The sequence below is a fragment of the Notolepis coatsorum genome (assembly GCF_963971535.1).
Source record: "Notolepis coatsorum genome assembly, chromosome: 6".
NCBI classification, from domain to species: domain Eukaryota; kingdom Metazoa; phylum Chordata; class Actinopteri; order Aulopiformes; family Paralepididae; genus Notolepis; species Notolepis coatsorum.
Genome location: NC_140170.1, coordinates 181,860,039 through 181,876,892, shown reverse-complemented (window position 1 = coordinate 181,876,892; position 16,854 = coordinate 181,860,039). Strand labels below are relative to the sequence as shown.

The 16,854-nt window shown below is 41.7% G+C and overlaps 6 protein-coding genes across 6 annotated transcripts in view; 1 reads left to right on the top strand and 5 right to left on the bottom strand.

The window, feature by feature from the left end:
- The window catches only part of LOC311231231 (histone H3.2), a gene marked incomplete at its 3' end in the record, with an annotated part of 410,556 nt that extends 406,805 nt beyond the window's left edge, over positions 1–3,751 (top strand). Inside the window, exon 3 of the mRNA XM_084317774.1 lies at positions 3,332–3,751. Within this exon, the coding sequence (XP_084173900.1) occupies positions 3,341–3,751 (411 nt within the window). The 5' untranslated portion in view covers positions 3,332–3,340. The remainder of the gene's footprint in view (positions 1–3,331) is intronic.
- LOC311229858 (histone H2A-like) lies at positions 2,615–3,007 on the bottom strand (the record flags this gene model as incomplete). The annotated part of the gene is made up of 1 exon (XM_084315931.1): positions 2,615–3,007. One exon carries the CDS (start codon positions 3,005–3,007, stop codon positions 2,615–2,617), a length of 393 nt encoding a protein of 130 aa, XP_084172057.1.
- Positions 3,752–6,710: 2,959 nt separating the features above from the next.
- LOC311229857 (histone H1-like) lies at positions 6,711–7,340 on the bottom strand (the record flags this gene model as incomplete). Its single annotated transcript, XM_084315930.1, has 1 exon — positions 6,711–7,340. One exon carries the CDS (start codon positions 7,338–7,340, stop codon positions 6,711–6,713), a length of 630 nt encoding a protein of 209 aa, XP_084172056.1.
- Positions 7,341–12,269: 4,929 nt separating this feature from the next.
- On the bottom strand, positions 12,270–12,581 carry LOC311230899 (histone H4; the record flags this gene model as incomplete). Its single annotated transcript, XM_084317288.1, has 1 exon — positions 12,270–12,581. One exon carries the CDS (start codon positions 12,579–12,581, stop codon positions 12,270–12,272), a length of 312 nt encoding a protein of 103 aa, XP_084173414.1.
- A 2,017-nt stretch (positions 12,582–14,598) lies between these two features.
- Positions 14,599–14,973, bottom strand: LOC311230875 (histone H2B-like; the record flags this gene model as incomplete). Its single annotated transcript, XM_084317262.1, has 1 exon — positions 14,599–14,973. The coding sequence occupies one exon, from the start codon at positions 14,971–14,973 to the stop codon at positions 14,599–14,601; it is 375 nt and encodes a 124-aa protein (XP_084173388.1).
- A 1,180-nt stretch (positions 14,974–16,153) lies between these two features.
- Positions 16,154–16,537, bottom strand: LOC311230867 (histone H2A; the record flags this gene model as incomplete). Its single annotated transcript, XM_084317254.1, has 1 exon — positions 16,154–16,537. One exon carries the CDS (start codon positions 16,535–16,537, stop codon positions 16,154–16,156), a length of 384 nt encoding a protein of 127 aa, XP_084173380.1.
- Positions 16,538–16,854: the final 317 nt, after the last annotated feature.

Here is a 16,854-nt window from a genome sequence, read left to right as displayed (position 1 = left end):
TATTCTGTTATGTACAGTGTTATATGTGTTTCATGTATGTATATATTGTACTACGGTCTGTGGGAGCTCCCCTGAAATTTCACTCACGGTCATATAAGAGTTTTAATGTAGAAGGTTTTATTAATGAAATGTTGGGTATAAACTGGGAGGAGGTATGTTGTGAGGATGACCCAGAGGTTGCACTGGACTTATTTATGTCAGAAACAAATCAGCCCCATGGATAGATAGTAGCTTTTAATGAATTTTAATGAATGAGAGAGACATACTGTAGCCAAAAAAGCATCAGTGTGTTCCAGTTCTGCAGATGACAGACAAAAGTACCGTTCCTTACGTAATCAAGTCACAAAGTTAAATAAGGTGAGAAAAAGGGAATATTTTAAACCATGGTTATATGATGTGAGAAATGATGGTAAAAATCTATGGAATGTTTTAAATCAAATTATGGGTAGAAAATCCAATGTCTGTACATGGTACATTAAAACTCTTATATGACCGTGAGTGAAATTTCAGGGGAGCTCCCACAGACCGTAGTACAATATATACATACATGAAACACATATAACACTGTACATAACAGAATATTTTAAATAAAGTGCATGATGAGTGGTAACAGTGATTATCAAGTCCAGGTAAGTGCATGGTGCACGTGAGGGGACAGTCAATGAGCGTTTAACAGTCTGACTGCTTGGGGGAAAAAGCTGTTCTTAAATATTTAACTCTTGGCATGTATGGACCGGTATCTCCTCCCTGAGGGAAGGAGCTGAAAGAGGTGATGTGCTGGGTGAGACTGGTCCTTGATGATACACTTGGAGCGGTGGAGGCAGCGGGAGGTGAAGACGGAGGTGATGTTTGATAGAGGAGTCCCGACAATCCTGCCTGCCGCCTTCACCACCCTCTGTAGAGCCTCTTGCTCTGCCTTTGTGCAGCTGGATAACCACACAGACTTCACACAGACTGTCTGTACAATACTGCTGTAGGCCTATAATACTTATGTAAATAAGTAAGGCAATTGAAATATATCTGCAGTACAGCTCAATACACACAATTGTTAAGGGGATGCAGAACCAGAGAAAGACTTCCGTCTTGTTTACATCAGGGTCCCCCATTTTCAATTCATCATAAATGTACAGTTCCCTCCCCCTTGTATATATTTACTGTATGTCACAAATGTAACAGTACTGCATGGTCTGCATCCCCTTAACAATTGTGTGTATTGAGCTGTACTGCATTCTGCAATCTGTTAATAAAGTTTTCAATCAATCAATCAATCAATCAATAAATCAATAAATCAATCAATCAATCAATCAATCAATCGGTCACTGTACCCATTCTGCAATCTGTTAATAAAGTTTTCAATCAATCAATCAATCAATCAATCAATCGGTCAGGTCACGTGTACCCATTCTACAATCTGTTAATAAAGTTTTCAATCAATCAATCAGGGCCTGTGGTCACGTGTACCCATTCGGCAATCTGTTAATAAAGTTTTCAATCAATCAATCAATCTGTTAATAAAGTTTTCAATCAATCAATCAATCAATCAATCAATCAATGAATCAATCAATCAATCAATCAATCAATCAATCAATCAATCCCGCAGTGCAACGTGACCCAAATCATACGGCAATCTGTTAATAAAGTTTTCAATCAATCAATCAATCAATCCCGCAGTGCAACGTGCAACGTGACCCAAAATCACGTCACCAAAATCAGCCAATGGAAGCGAGGGGTTGCTATGTGCGGGGCTTGTATGTGCGGGGCTTGTAAGCGCTGGTCTGAACGGCTGCAGCTGGAAGCATCTCCTTTATTGTGGAAATACATAAATTGCCATCATTATGGTGCATTTATGTCCGTGCGTAAATGACCGCTATGACACTATTGGAATGACTACGGGTGATGGCCCATTAGTGGACACACAGCACATTGTAATTTTATTTATTCAGACTGGTTTGGATCATATGTTGGCACATAATTATGTTTCCCACTACCTCACATTAAATATCTACACAACCATTATATTATACAAAAGGCTCTTTTATATTTATATGAAACAGGCACGGCTACAAAACACGACTTGTAGTTCTACCCATTTATTATGTGATTAGTGATCCAGACCAGCAACATTGGCAGGTAAAGAAAATGGTCTGAACGAGTCGCACCGCTTCAGACAGTTTACGAGTTGAGCCCCAACAATTGTGGAAATACAAATTGCTGTCATTATGTCAATTTATGTTCGTGCATGCTGTAATCTGTATATAGAACCCTTACTATTTATGTTTCTCAGTTCAAATTAATCATCACTTGACCGCTATGACATGCAATTTATAATTTTACATTATATCGTTAAGCCTTCAAAACAGGGACAAAAAACACTGCAGACAGACAACACATTAAACATTACATCTAAAACAGCACTGTACACGTGTACCCATTAGTGAACAGTCAAATGTTATGCATTACGTGTTTATAGTCTTACATTTATGTCCGAGGTAGCGAGACAACGTAAGTTACACAACCAAATTGTATTTTGACAAACAGAAATATTGCATTTTCAAGAAGAGGTGGGTGGCTCTGAAAAGAGCCTTTGTGGGGTTTGTCGAAGAGGCTAAATGATTTACTTCTTGGCAGGCTTAGCAGCCTTCTCTGTCTTCTTTGGGAGCAGGACAGCCTGGATGTTGGGCAGCACACCACCCTGGGCGATGGTCACTCCTCCCAGCAGTCTGTTGAGCTCCTCGTCGTTACGCACGGCCAGCTGCAGATGGCGGGGGATGATACGACTCTTCTTGTTGTCACGGGCAGCGTTTCCAGCCAACTCCAGGATCTCAGCGGTCAGATATTCCAGCACAGCGGCCAGATAAACCGGGGCACCGGCTCCAACACGATGAGCATAGTTGCCTTTACGCAGCAGTCTGTGGACACGACCCACGGGGAACTGAAGCCCGGCACGAGAGGAGCGAGTCTTGGACTTAACTCTGGCCTTTCCTCCGGTCTTTCCTCTTCCAGACATGTTTATAATTCACTTTAGCTAAACAAGTTAGACAATGAATTAAGCGAGTTGGAAAGTAGCGTTTTATTTTCGGGCTTGTGTTTTCTCACCCAATCAGGAAAGACGTTTTGTTGGCGGTGTTTCCAAAAGACCAGTCCTCCAATAACGTCGTTCCCAGTTGTATCTCCGTGAAGTCCTCCAATAACCCTGTGAGGTGTAGGCGGAGTAACGAGCTCACAGAGAGGAGACCAATCAGAAACTACTGCGCCTCCGCGTTAGTAATATAAGGCCAGAGTTTCGACACAGCAGCGTATTATTCTTGTTGAAGTGAAGACTGAAACATAGTTTCTCATAATGGCCAGAACTAAGCAGACCGCTCGTAAGTCCACCGGTGGCAAAGCCCCAAGGAAGCAGCTCGCCACCAAGGCTGCCCGTAAGAGCGCACCGGCTACCGGCGGCGTGAAGAAACCTCATCGTTACAGGCCCGGTACCGTGGCGCTGAGAGAGATCCGTCGTTACCAGAAGTCCACCGAGTTGTTGATCCGCAAGTTGCCTTTCCAGCGCCTGGTCAGAGAAATCGCCCAGGACTTCAAGACTGACCTGCGCTTCCAGAGCTCTGCTGTCATGGCTCTTCAGGAGGCCAGTGAGGCTTATCTGGTCGGTCTGTTTGAGGACACCAACCTGTGCGCCATCCACGCCAAGAGGGTGACCATCATGCCCAAAGACATCCAGCTGGCCCGCCGCATCCGTGGAGAGCGAGCTTAAATCGACCTGTTGACTAGTTGTCCCCATAAAGGCTCTTTTAAGAGCCACCTCAATAATCATGAATGAGCCCAGTTTCCTCATTTTAACTATGTTCTGAGTCCACGTGTATGAAGTTGGTGATGTGTAATACGTTCGTTTGATGGCCATCGTAGCTGATTGATTGAAAAGTTTAACAGATTGCAGAATGGGTACAGTACAGTACAGCTCAATACATACAATTGTTAAAGGGATGCAGACCAGAGAAAGACTTTCGTCTTGTTTACATCAGGGTCCCCCATTTTCAATTCATCATATAATCAATACCAAGTAACCAGAATTATGATTAATTGTTTATTTTCAGTCCTTGTCTACAGACTAATCAAACACACATGTGTGGACTCTCAAAAGGAAAAGAAAAAATGACAAATGCACATATTCAAAGCAAGCTCACACAATATCCAAACTCAATGACTGAAAAAAGGAATTGGCTGAAGCACATGCTTATATTTGCCTATCCTTTACAATTCTTAAAAACTAAATATACTTTAGAGACAAAATTAAAATATGTTGGAAGATATGTTTTTTTTCTTTAAGAGAAAAACATAAGATAAATTAATGTTTGATGTTTTACTCAACTGTACTCCCGAATTGTTTTATTCATAACTTGACTGCAAAACGTAATATTGAAGTCATACATTCATATTCAGTTTTCTCTGATCCATTAGTTCATCTGCTGACTAGTAATAAATATGACCTATATGGTTAAAAATAAATACAATCCGGATTATCATTGTTTGCTCGGGAGCCTTGTCTAGAGTTCATTTTGGTTGAGCCTGCATGCTTTCCCCATTTCCAAAATGGCTTCGTCAGTGTGGTCCGGTACTGTCCATGGTGCTGAAATAGCAACATTTACATTCGACGTTGAGAGCGTTCCAGCCTAAATCTATTTTAGATCAGATTAGTTTAAAATGAATTGTCATTATACAGCACAAGTATAGTACAACGGAAACAAATTGGTGCCTAACTAGAGTACAAATGTAACAATAAAGTGCAATAGGATTAAACTGGAGTATGTAGTGATTTGAGGTGGCACTACCTGCCACCACGAGTGAGTCTTCTGCACGCAACGTAGCCGTAGCATGTTGTATTTGTGTACTGAATAAATGCTGTTCGCTCTAACTCGAGCTACCGTCTCCGACTCCCATCTCTCGGCACTACAAGTATATATATAAATGACTAGTGCTGATCAGATGAGTGTTACAGGTATAAAAGACACTATGGTAGTAAGTCATACTGACCAGTGCAAGGTAAAGATATATATATATATATATATATATATATATATATATATATATATATATATATATATATATATATATATATATATATATATATATATATATATATATATATATATATATATATATTTTTTTTTTTATATATATATATATATATATATATATAAAGGTATATAAAAAGATGATATGCATGTGTATTCAGACAGAAGTGGATATATATATACTATGCATGCAGTGTATGCAGCATTATTGTACATGCTATCACACAAGAGTTACATGTGTAGAATATAGTTTGTGGTTGGTGATTACAGTGTAAGGCAGTAGGAAACAGAGTTCAGAGTTTGAACAGTATGGATGACATATCCTAGAGTATAGGATATTAACTATTCATTTAACTGACTAGAAGTTAGCCAATATGAATACCTTATGTATATAAGTATGACTCTGTCTCCATTGTTATTGCCCCAAACTACAGCTATGGAATTCTAACAGAACTACAAGACAGCAATGGAGTTCTGGACTAAATCACAGTCATTAAAAAATAATGCAGCAATGCTTCCTGTTAAAACCTGCTTTTCTAGATAGAAGATTGATATTGAAACCAAAATTGTATTATGTGTCTGATTAGCACTAATACTAATTTATACACGTACTCCAGTTTAATCACTTATACATTGTATTTTGCACTTTACTTTTGTATTTGCACTGAAGTTATTTTTGTTGTACTGTACTTGCCCTGTACGATGACAATACATTTTAATCTTAAAAAAAGACAGTCAGGCGTCTTTGAGAGGGTACCAGGTGGTACCCCAGCAAAATTAGCGTTAATTTCACTGTAATTTAACTGACTAGAAGTTAGCCCATTATGAGGTACAGTATATATCATAATTAATATTATGATCATGTGTTTTACTTTCTCCATTATTATTGTCCAAACTACAGCTATGAAATTCTAACATAACTACAGGACAGCAATAGAGTTCTGGACTAAATCAGTTATTCAAAATAATGCAGCAATGCTGCCTGTTAAAAGATGATTTTCTAGATATAACGTTGACATTGAAACTAGCTGTAGTTGTTGTATAAACAATGATGGAACTTTAAAGGGGAAACGAAGAATGGTATTTTGCACATTAACTCACTAACGTCCTAAAACTGTTTTGCACACATTCATTTAGTTTGAGTTATTGGGAGTAAATTTGTTTGAATACCATTGGGGACATTGAATCCTTGTGTTAATTACTGCTCAATGCAAATAAAGGCAGCAGTCCATATAAAACAATACATCAGATTGTATTTAGGTTAAATGCTTCTTAATTAATATGTTCTGGTATGTATAGCAGTATCTTCTAGACTGATATTAATAACAGGAACATAATTACATTCAATGTTAAATCGCATCGATTTAGATTTAAGTGTATCTAAATTATGTTTTATTCTTCTGGACTGGAATCGACTCATCTTCCAGAATATGAATCAAATGATGCAGTAACTGAACACTCAGCTCTACTTAACTGGTGCTGCTGCAATTTATCCAGGACACAAACATGTGACTTAGTAGATTTGCTTGTATCCACTATTAAACAATGCATTTATACGAGGGGATGTGCCATTTCAGGGATAGTAGTGGTTAGCTCTAAAAAGAGCCTTTTGTGTGTTTTAGACAGTAAAGCTTAAGATCTTCACTTCCTCTTGCCTGCTGTCCTCGTGGGCTTCGCTGCTTTGGGTTTGGCAGCCTTCTTCGCGGGGGCTTTCTTGGCTGCGGGCTTCTTCACTGCCTTATTGGGGCTCTTGGCTGCCACCTTCTTGGGGCTCTTAGCTGCCACCTTCTTGGGGCTCTTGGCTGCCACCTTCTTGGGGCTCTTGGCTTTGACTGCAGGCTTCTTTGCCTTCTTTGGAGACTTCTTAGCGGCAGGCTTTTTAGCAACAACCTTCTTAGCCGCAGCAGGTTTCTTCACTGGCGCTTTCTTAGCTTTCGGAGCTGCTTTTTTGGCGGGCTTCTTGGCTTCAGCCTTGTTAATTTTGAAGGAGCCGGAGGCACCGGTACCCTTGAGCTGGACAAGAGTGCCCTTTAACACCAAGCTCTTCACAGCGGTCTTCACACGTGAATTATTCTTCTCCACGTCGTAGCCACCGGCAGCCAGAGCCTTCTTTACCGCAGCCAGGGACACGCCGCTCCTCTCTTTAGAGGCAGATACAGCCTCGAGGACGAGTTCTGCGGCGCTGGGACCTGATGCCTTCTTCTGCTTGGAGGCAGCTTTCTTCCTGGGGACTTTAGCCGGAGCGGCAGCGGCTGGAGCGACTTCTGCCATAGTTCTCTTCTATCGTCGATCAACACGAAATGCAACAAATAGTCCGAGCTGACTGGTAGTGGAGCTGGGACAGGGGGCTGGTCTTAAATACTACATGAGAGCCATGCAGACTCAACCCACCCTGTCTACAACGCTGCAGCTGAAAAGCTCTGCTACTTGTGTTTTCTTCTCGCCAAAACGGGCTAAAATACAAACGTGGGAACATAGTTGAAATCTAACACCTAATGGGTCAGTTAGCACAAGCATGTTCCATTAGAATAAAACCATCTGGAGAGCCGTGGTTAGTTTGGACACGTTCCAACGCTCTCCTTTCCGTCGTCACATGGTGCAGTGAGCAGCAACTTGTCTCAGTATTTTGCTTTTTAAATGGTTTAAATGTCATTATAATCCAGTCAGTACTCGTTCCCTGGTGAGTCGAGCTGCCTGGTGAGGGACTGGCAGTAAAACAAGGCATCTGGTGTCATGCTTTTGGTTATAAACTTGTACTTTCTCAGTGCTGGTAAACACAGTCATTGCTGGCGTCGGCATGATATGTGTTACCTCGTCTTCTGTGGAAGATTACCACTTCTGTGGAAGGCTTTATGTAGCTCATGATGAATTAAATCTACAGTTACTTTTATGAAGATAAAAAAAAAAAAATACACAAGGAAGGTACAATGTATCTTTCCTTTTGGGAGAGACTCGCCTATTATTGTCAAACTGCTGTGTGCTGCCGATTAAAGCCCAGACGGAATGGTTAACAATGAAAAAAATCTGTTTCAATTACATGTCAATAGTAATAATAGGCACAAGTTAGTTAGTAATAAAGCATACGATACGAGTCATAATAATAACAGCTGGCGCAACAGGGGGAATAAAACGTGTCACGCTGTGACCATAGTCATCCCAATGTAACGGGGAAGCCCGTGGGTATGTCCACAGTCACGGAAACAGGTGTGTTGACAAGTGACTGTGGCAGTGCGGGCTCGTAAATTAAACTCACTTCCCCATAACAGGGTTAACAGACGCATAGGTACGGTAGTTAGGAGTGAATTCACTTCTTAGTGCAGCGGCCTGTGTCGTCGCCCGCGGACGCGGGAGCTCCCTGTTCGACTCCCCCTCGGGACATTAACATTTAACATCAAAACACAACGCAGACCAATATGACCCGTCACAGTGGTGCCCAGTGACCCGGATGTCCTGAGGGGCGTGAGTTTAGGGAGGTGAGTGTAACGGGGAAGCCCGTGGGTATGTCCACAGTCACGGAAACAGGTGTGTTGACAAGTGACTGTGGCAGTGCGGGCTCGTAAATTAAACTCACTTCCCCATAACAGGGTTAACAGACGCATAGGTACGGTAGTTAGGAGTGAATTCACTTCTTAGTGCAGCGGCCTGTGTCGTCGCCCGCGGACGCGGGAGCTCCCTGTTCGACTCCCCCTCGGGACATTAACATTTAACATCAAAACACAACGCAGACCAATATGACCCGTCACACCAACGGTGCTAATGCAGTCATTGCGCGTAATTACGCATGCACATTATGACTACATTTCAATATGTTTCCAATTGATAGGACTCAGTTGGTTGTTGCAAAGGGTATTTTGCACTGTTGTGAAGTATGGTAGTCTGTCTGCTACATGTTATATTGTCCTCTCTGGTAAACAAGAATACCCTGAAGACTCTGGCAGGAGCACTCATTCAAGGGTACTACAACTATGCTTGCACCTCACGGTACCAAAGCACCTCAAAGGCGCTAAAAACAAGATTACAAATATCACAAAACAAACTGGTCAGACTACTACTTGACCTTACTCCTAGAACCCACCTCACCCCTGCCCACTTTGACTACCTAGGATGGCTTAGGGGCCTTTTTTTTCTGTTCTCACTCACCCCTTTTGGGATGCGAAACGGCGCTGATTCGTTTTAAGCGTTCGTTCGTGTCAAGCGTTTTCAATATAACCCACCCACTTTGACAACCTAGGATGGCTTAGAGTAGACGACAGAGTACAGCAACTTGCAATGGGCCTGGTCTACAAGATACACTACACGACCAAGGTACCCATGTACATGTCAAAATACTTCCCAAAGGTCAGTGAATACCACGATCACAACACCAGAGGGAGCTCCACAAATCATGTTAAACCCAGATTCGGCTCAAATAAGGGACTAAACACGTTTCGCAATTATGCCACATCAATGTGGAACGCCCTACCCAAAGCTGTAAAGGAATGTGGATCACTACCCACTTTCAAAACCTCTCTCAAGGGACACCTACGGGAGACTTCAATTCAACACTGGCCCCTGTAAATATCCTAACCCAACCCCCTCCAATGTACAGTCATTTACCTAGTATGGTTTTGTCAATAGTCCAATGTACAATTTTGTTTGTTTGTACAGTGTCTCCCCCCCCCCCCTCAATGTACAGTTTTGCTTGTTTATACAGTGTGCCCCCCCCCCAACCACCTCCAATGTAAATTACCCAGTATGGTTGTCAATATCCCAACGTACCCAACCCCCCCCACCCAACCTCCTCCAATGTACAGTTTCTACGTCAAATGTATATACTCCCTTTTCTTGACTCCTTCTGTATCACAAACAGTACTGTATTTGCAAATCTGGTATGTCATAAATGTATAGATGTAGCAGTACTGACTATCTGTATGTCATGTATGTCATATATGTCCTGATGAATTGAAAATGGGGGACCCTGATGTAAACAAGACGAAAGTCTTTCTCTGGTCTGCATCCCATTAACAATTGTGTGTATTGAGCTGTACTGTATTGTACCCATTCTGCAATCTGTTAATAAAGTTTTCAATCAATCAATCAACCCCCTTTCCTCACAAATGGAACTAGTGTTGTGGAGTCCGCTTTGACCGTTTTCCAGGGTTAGCAGCTATCGCTAGTTAGCTTAGCCCTAATGGATACCTTGGTTAGCAGCTATCGTTAGTTAGCTTAGCCCTAATGGATACCTTGGTTAGCAGCTATCGCTAGTTAGCTTAGCCCTAATGGATACCTTGGTTAGCAGCTATCGCTAGTTAGCTTAGCCCTAATGGATACCTTGGTTAGCAGCTATCGTTAGCTGCTGCTAACGATAGCTCATTGCTCGTGTCAATTAAATTGCATGTTATTAAATGTCCGCGCTGGTCTGTCTAATGAAATTACAACCGCAACATTGTATCGCACTGTACAGCCCTGGTTGTAGGCTAATGTTTTACTATTTTTTGTATCCAATTTGTATGGATTAATTTAGGAGTGAAATCACCACTCGCAAGCTTGCCCCCAGATATTATTTTAAACTCGCACGGACCAAATTAGGGCGCAATTTGCGATCATCTCATCGCAGTGTACAGCCCTGTACGGGAGGCTGCAATTCTAAACTGGCCACCGTAAATGGCCAAACCCCCCCCCACCCCCTCCTAATAGACAGTCTCCTCCCCTCCGTATATATTATCTCCCCACCGTATGTATATCTCTCTCCCACCCCCTCCTACAGTCTCCTCCCCACCGTATGTATATTTCTCTCCCACCCACCCACCCCCTCCTAATGTACAGTCTCCTCCCCATGATATGTATATACTGTCCGGATCTATGGGTAACAGTACTGTATATTTGCATATCATATATGTCACAAATGTAACAGTACTATGTACCTGTATGTCATGTATGTCCCTATGCCATAAATGTCATGTATGTTGTGTAATGTCATAAATGTTACTATGAATTGAATATGGGGGACCCTGATGTAAACAAGACAAACGTCTTTCTCTGGTCTGCATCCCCTTAACAATTGTATGTATTGAGCCGTACTGTATTGTACCCATTCTGCAATCTGTTAAATAAAGATTTCATTTATTAACTATTTCACTTGAGGATGCTGCGATGTAAAAGTTATACACAGAGTGGTACAGAGGTAGACGAGTTGCAGGTGTGTAAAAACTGAATGCTGTGTACAGCAAATACATTATTTCCACCCCTGAAAATACGCTGTATCTTCTATTTATTAAGCTCCTATTACTGCATATTCTGCACAGCAGTGACAATTCTGATATTCTATTTGTGATCCTTGCCTCATTGCATTTAATTAAACATCACCTAGTCTCATCACAGAAGGCAGTTATACTTGCTTAACCATCCTGTTTACAACCTTCCTGTCAAATATTTGCTTTATTTTATCATTAATTCCACCACATACGTCTGTGGTGTTTCATGTAAAATCTGACTAGATAGAAGACTATAATACAGTATATTACTACAAGGTCGCAAATAGACCTGCCGTCGAATCAATACCTTCATTAATTTACATAAACACATAGGAAGGCTTCTAAAGTCCCGTGGCCTCTAATGAGCTCCTTGAACAGACACACCTTTTAAAAACGAATTGAACACACGCATGCACATACACTTATATGTAAGACACTTTCTGTAAATAATTTACTATTTTATTTAATCTGATTTTATGTTATCTTACCCATTGTTACCATTCTTTTATGCATTGTTGGGTCTGAGCTCGAAACACAATTATGTCATTAGCTGCAATGCCCCTGTATTGTGGTGTATTTGACAAAAATAACTTTAACTTGAATTTGAGATCCAGTTCAGTAGTGTCCATTTACAGTATTGCTCAGACCAGTGTCAAAAGAGCTAGTATCTTAAATGCATCTATATGTTCAGATCAAATAGCCACCCCTCATAACTAGGCTACTTCTCTTCTCAGGCTTAAGACATTTTTAATGACCTGTATGCAATTTTCACGTCCTGTACAAGTCATAATATATATACTGCACAATATAGAATGGTCCAAAGCGACTAGGAGGAGGCGTACATATCTAGCAGCTAAGGATGAATGTTATTCTGAGACACAACATGGAATCGACTCAATTCTAGTAAGATGTGTGTGGCTCTGAAAAGAGCCTTTGGGTCTTGGGATAGTTTGGATTGAATATACGATTAGCCGCCGAAGCCGTACAGAGTGCGTCCCTGTCTCTTCAGAGCATAGACCACATCCATGGCTGTGACGGTCTTCCTCTTGGCGTGTTCGGTGTAGGTGACGGCGTCACGGATCACGTTCTCCAGGAAGACCTTCAGCACACCACGAGTCTCCTCGTAGATCAGACCAGAGATGCGCTTCACTCCACCGCGGCGCGCCAGGCGACGAATCGCGGGTTTGGTGATTCCCTGGATGTTGTCACGGAGAACTTTACGGTGACGCTTGGCGCCTCCTTTTCCGAGTCCCTTTCCTCCCTTTCCACGACCAGACATTTTCTTCTAGGATGAGTTCAAAACAAATGAAAAGAAGTAATGACGAACAAAGGCAAAGCCCTCTGAAAATAAATACTCTCTGAGGACGTAAAAGAAGACTGAGATAGCGCGTCATGCTAGGCGTGGCCAAAAGCTGCAGCCCATAATAACCCTCCTTCTCACACACTTTTGACCATAGAACTGGTGTCACGTGATTGATTGATAACTTTATTAACAGATTGCAGAATGGGTACAATACAGTACAGCTCAATACACACAATTGTTAAGGGGATGCTGACCAGAGAAAGACTTCCGTCTTGTTTACATCAGGGTCCCCCATTTTCAGTTCATCAGGACATATGACATACATGACATACAGATAGACAGTACTGCTACATCTATACATTTATGACATACCAGATTTGCCAATACAGTACTGTTTGTGATACAAAAAGAGTAAAGAAAAGGGAGTATATACATTTGACGTAAAAACTGTACATTGGAGGGGGTTGGGTGGGGTTGTGTGTGGGGGGGGGGGGGGGGTTGGGTAGGGAGGGGTTGGGGGGGGGACCACTGTACAACTGTACAAGCAAAACTGTACATTGGGATATTGACAACCATACTAGGTAATTTACATTGGAGGGGGTTGGGGGAACACTACAAACAAGCAAAACTGTACATTGGAATATTGACAAAACCATACTAGGTAAATTACTGTACATTGGAGAGGGTTGGGTTAGGACATTTACAGGGGTGTAAATTCTAAGACATGTCTGGTTCATGAGTTCCTCGTGGCAGCTGGGTTCACATGGTTGCACTTATTCAATTTATCTATCCCATTAGTTTGCCCCAGATTCTTGTCTGGGGTCCATTTTGGGTGGTCTGCAATTGCTTTCCCGGTTTCCAAAATGGTTGGTCAGTGTGGTCTGGTACTGTCCATGGTGCTGAAATAGCGCCATTTAGATTCACAGTGCCTAGTACAAGTAGTTCAAGTTTCAAGTTTGCTTTTATTTGCCATGTATAAAGTGCATGTACATTACAGTGAAATGCTTGGTTCTTTACGAGCCCCTGAGAATGTGCTTCAAGCAGTAAAATAAAAAGTAAGTAAAAGAGGAATAAAGACCCAACACTATACTGTACCATTGATATCATGGTTTTAAAATAGACTATACCATGTTATTAATGGTTATTAAGGGCAGATTCAGAGCACCTTGTGAAACATAAAAGCAACTATTGAGCATGGTGTGGTGTATCAGTGAATGTGTTGAAGTCCAAACCACAGGGGATGCCTGATGAGCAGAGTAACCTTTCAGCCAGATGTGGAGGCTGTGTATCCTGCTAAACATGGAGGGAGAAGGGACCGGAGATGATCAGTATTGCTGAGGGTTACTTATGAAGTCAGATTTTAGACTTCTGATTGCTGGAGTTTGATGATGTCAGATGTCAACAATAACGTTATAAAAGGTTACTGTTATTATTGTAATAATGTATTTAACATACAAGGTTGTAAATTGTACAGAAATATACAGAGCTCATTATGATCAAATAATGAATATTATTTGCACATGTCTGTTGGAAATCATATCATAGGACGTGTGTTTGGCTATGGGGTAGTTAATCTGTTTCATTATAATTATATATGAGCCTGGAAAGTATTATTTTTGGAATAGCATTTCCACTTTGAAAATGCTAAACTAAACAGTATCCATGTGCATTATAAATACCAATAATGCATTATTGATCAGGGTTCTAATAAGGCAGGTGATATATTATTTTACAGTATAAACATAGCCATCCAAACTATGATTACAGTTGCAAGTAATTTATTATTCAATAATTAAATATATAAAACGTCATCTCCCGACAGACACTCTTACCATAAAACTGTGCAAATAAAATGTAGGACATTTTGCAATACGCGGCACTCAACCACTTTGATGAACAGCGCGATCATCATGATAATAGGAATAACTCTCTCAGGACAGAGTGGGTGGCTCTTAAAAGAGCCTTTGGGTTAATCTTCAGTGAACAGGGTAGTTTACTTGGAGCTAGTGTACTTGGTCACAGCCTTGGTTCCCTCAGACACAGCGTGCTTCGCCAGCTCACCGGGCAGCAGCAGACGCACAGCGGTCTGGATCTCCCTGGAGGTGATGGTGCGACGCTTGTTGTAGAGAGCCAGGCGCGAGGCTTCTCCAGCGATGCGCTCGAAGATGTCGTTAACGAAGGAGTTCATGATCCCCATGGCCTTGGAGGAAACGCCGGTGTCGGGATGAACCTGCTTCAGGACTTTGTAAATGTAGATGGCATAACTCTCCTTCCTGGACTTTCTGCGCTTCTTGCCTCCCTTGGCAGCGGTCTTGGTGACGGCTTTCTTGGAACCCTTCTTGGGCGCTGGCTTGGCTGGTTCAGGCATGTTCGACGGCTTATCAGAATCGAATGGTGACGGTCGCTTATGGTTTCCTGCCTTATTTATAGGAGGTTGATGCAAATAGTGCTGCGTGGCTTCTACGATACGATTGGTCGGGCGTACGTGCGTAAAGCTAATAGAACATGCATTTCTCTCAGCATGGTTAAAAAGGAAATTATAAGAAAGTGTACACATTGACAATATTTTGGTTTATTATTTGGCAGTGCTGGGAAAAGTATTGAGCAAAAGTACAATACACTAATAGAATAGTACTCTGTTAAAAGTCCTCAATTTAAAGTACTTCTTATTGAAATAGTTTCTTAATTCCATGTGGAACCAGGACATACATCCCCCCCAAAAAATAAACAGGATATAAGGAGCCAAACAAGGCAATTATGGTAGAAGCAAAACTTTTCTCCACATAAATATTCTATATGGAATTCCAAAAAATGTATACACAAACTACAGCTAGTTTCAATATCAACCTTATATCTAGAAAAACAGCTTCAGGCAGCATTGCTGCATTCTTTTGAATGACTGATTTAGTCCAGAACTCCATTCCTGTTTTGTAGTTCTGTTAGAATTTCATAGCTGTAGTTTGGGGCAATACCAATGGAGAAAGTGAGTCATTCTTATACATGAAGTACTTCAAATTTGACTTCTAGTCAGTTATGTGTGTACCATATCCCTCACCTATACTCTACTATAGTTATACCACTCATCAGTATGACTTAATACATAGTGTCTTTATAGTATACCTGTAACACATAATACATCTGATATACTCCAGTTTAATCACTTTATCGATTCCTATTGCACTTTACTGTTACATTTGTACTGTTTAGACGCCAACTTATTTTCTTTGTACTGTATAACGACAATGGATTTAAACCTGAGGAAATGTATAACCATGCCTATGCGTTAAATGCAGTCCTCTCGACACCTGTCATTCTGTTTTAGGGATGAACTGACTGAACTAGTATGACTGTCAAATGACCGTCTATATGGATTAGTCTTATTGTGACGTTATTCTAGTTTCATAAAGAATAATTATGCGTAGAAAAGCTTAGCTTCTACAATAATGACAATATTGTACAGTATAGGATGCAGAGTCATTGCCTTCTCGGTAATATGTGGGTGGCTCTGAAAAGAGCCTTTGTGGGGTTTGTCGAAGAGGCTAAATAATTTACTTCTTGGCAGCCTTCTCTGTCTTCTTTGGGAGCAGGACAGCCTGGATGTTGGGCAGCACACCACCCTGAGCGATGGTCACTCCTCCCAGAAGTTTGTTGAGCTCCTCGTCGTTACGCACGGCCAGCTGCAGATGGCGGGGGATGATACGACTCTTCTTGTTGTCACGGGCAGCGTTTCCAGCCAACTCCAGGATCTCAGCGGTCAGATATTCCAGCACAGCGGCCAAATAAACCGGGGCACCGGCTCCAACACGATGAGCATAGTTGCCTTTACGCAGCAGTCTGTGGACACGACCCACGGGGAACTGAAGACCGGCACGAGAGGAGCGAGTCTTGGCCTTAGCTCTGGCCTTTCCTCCCGTCTTGCCTCTTCCAGACATGTTTATGGTTGTCTTTAGTTAAACGAATTTGAAAATGAATGCAGCGAGTTGGAGAGGCGCCTTTTATCTTCAGGCTTGTGTTTTCTCACCCAATCAGGAAAGACGTTTTGTTGGCGGTTTTTCAAAAAGACCAGTCCTCCAATAACCTCGTTCCCAGTTGTATCTCCGTGAAGTCCTCCAATAACCCTGTGAGGTGTAGGCGGAGTAACGACCTCACAGAGAGGAGACCAATCAGAAACTACTGCGCCTCCGCGTTAGTAATATAAGGCCAGAGTTTCTACACAGCAGCGTATTATTATTGTTGAAGTGAAGACTAA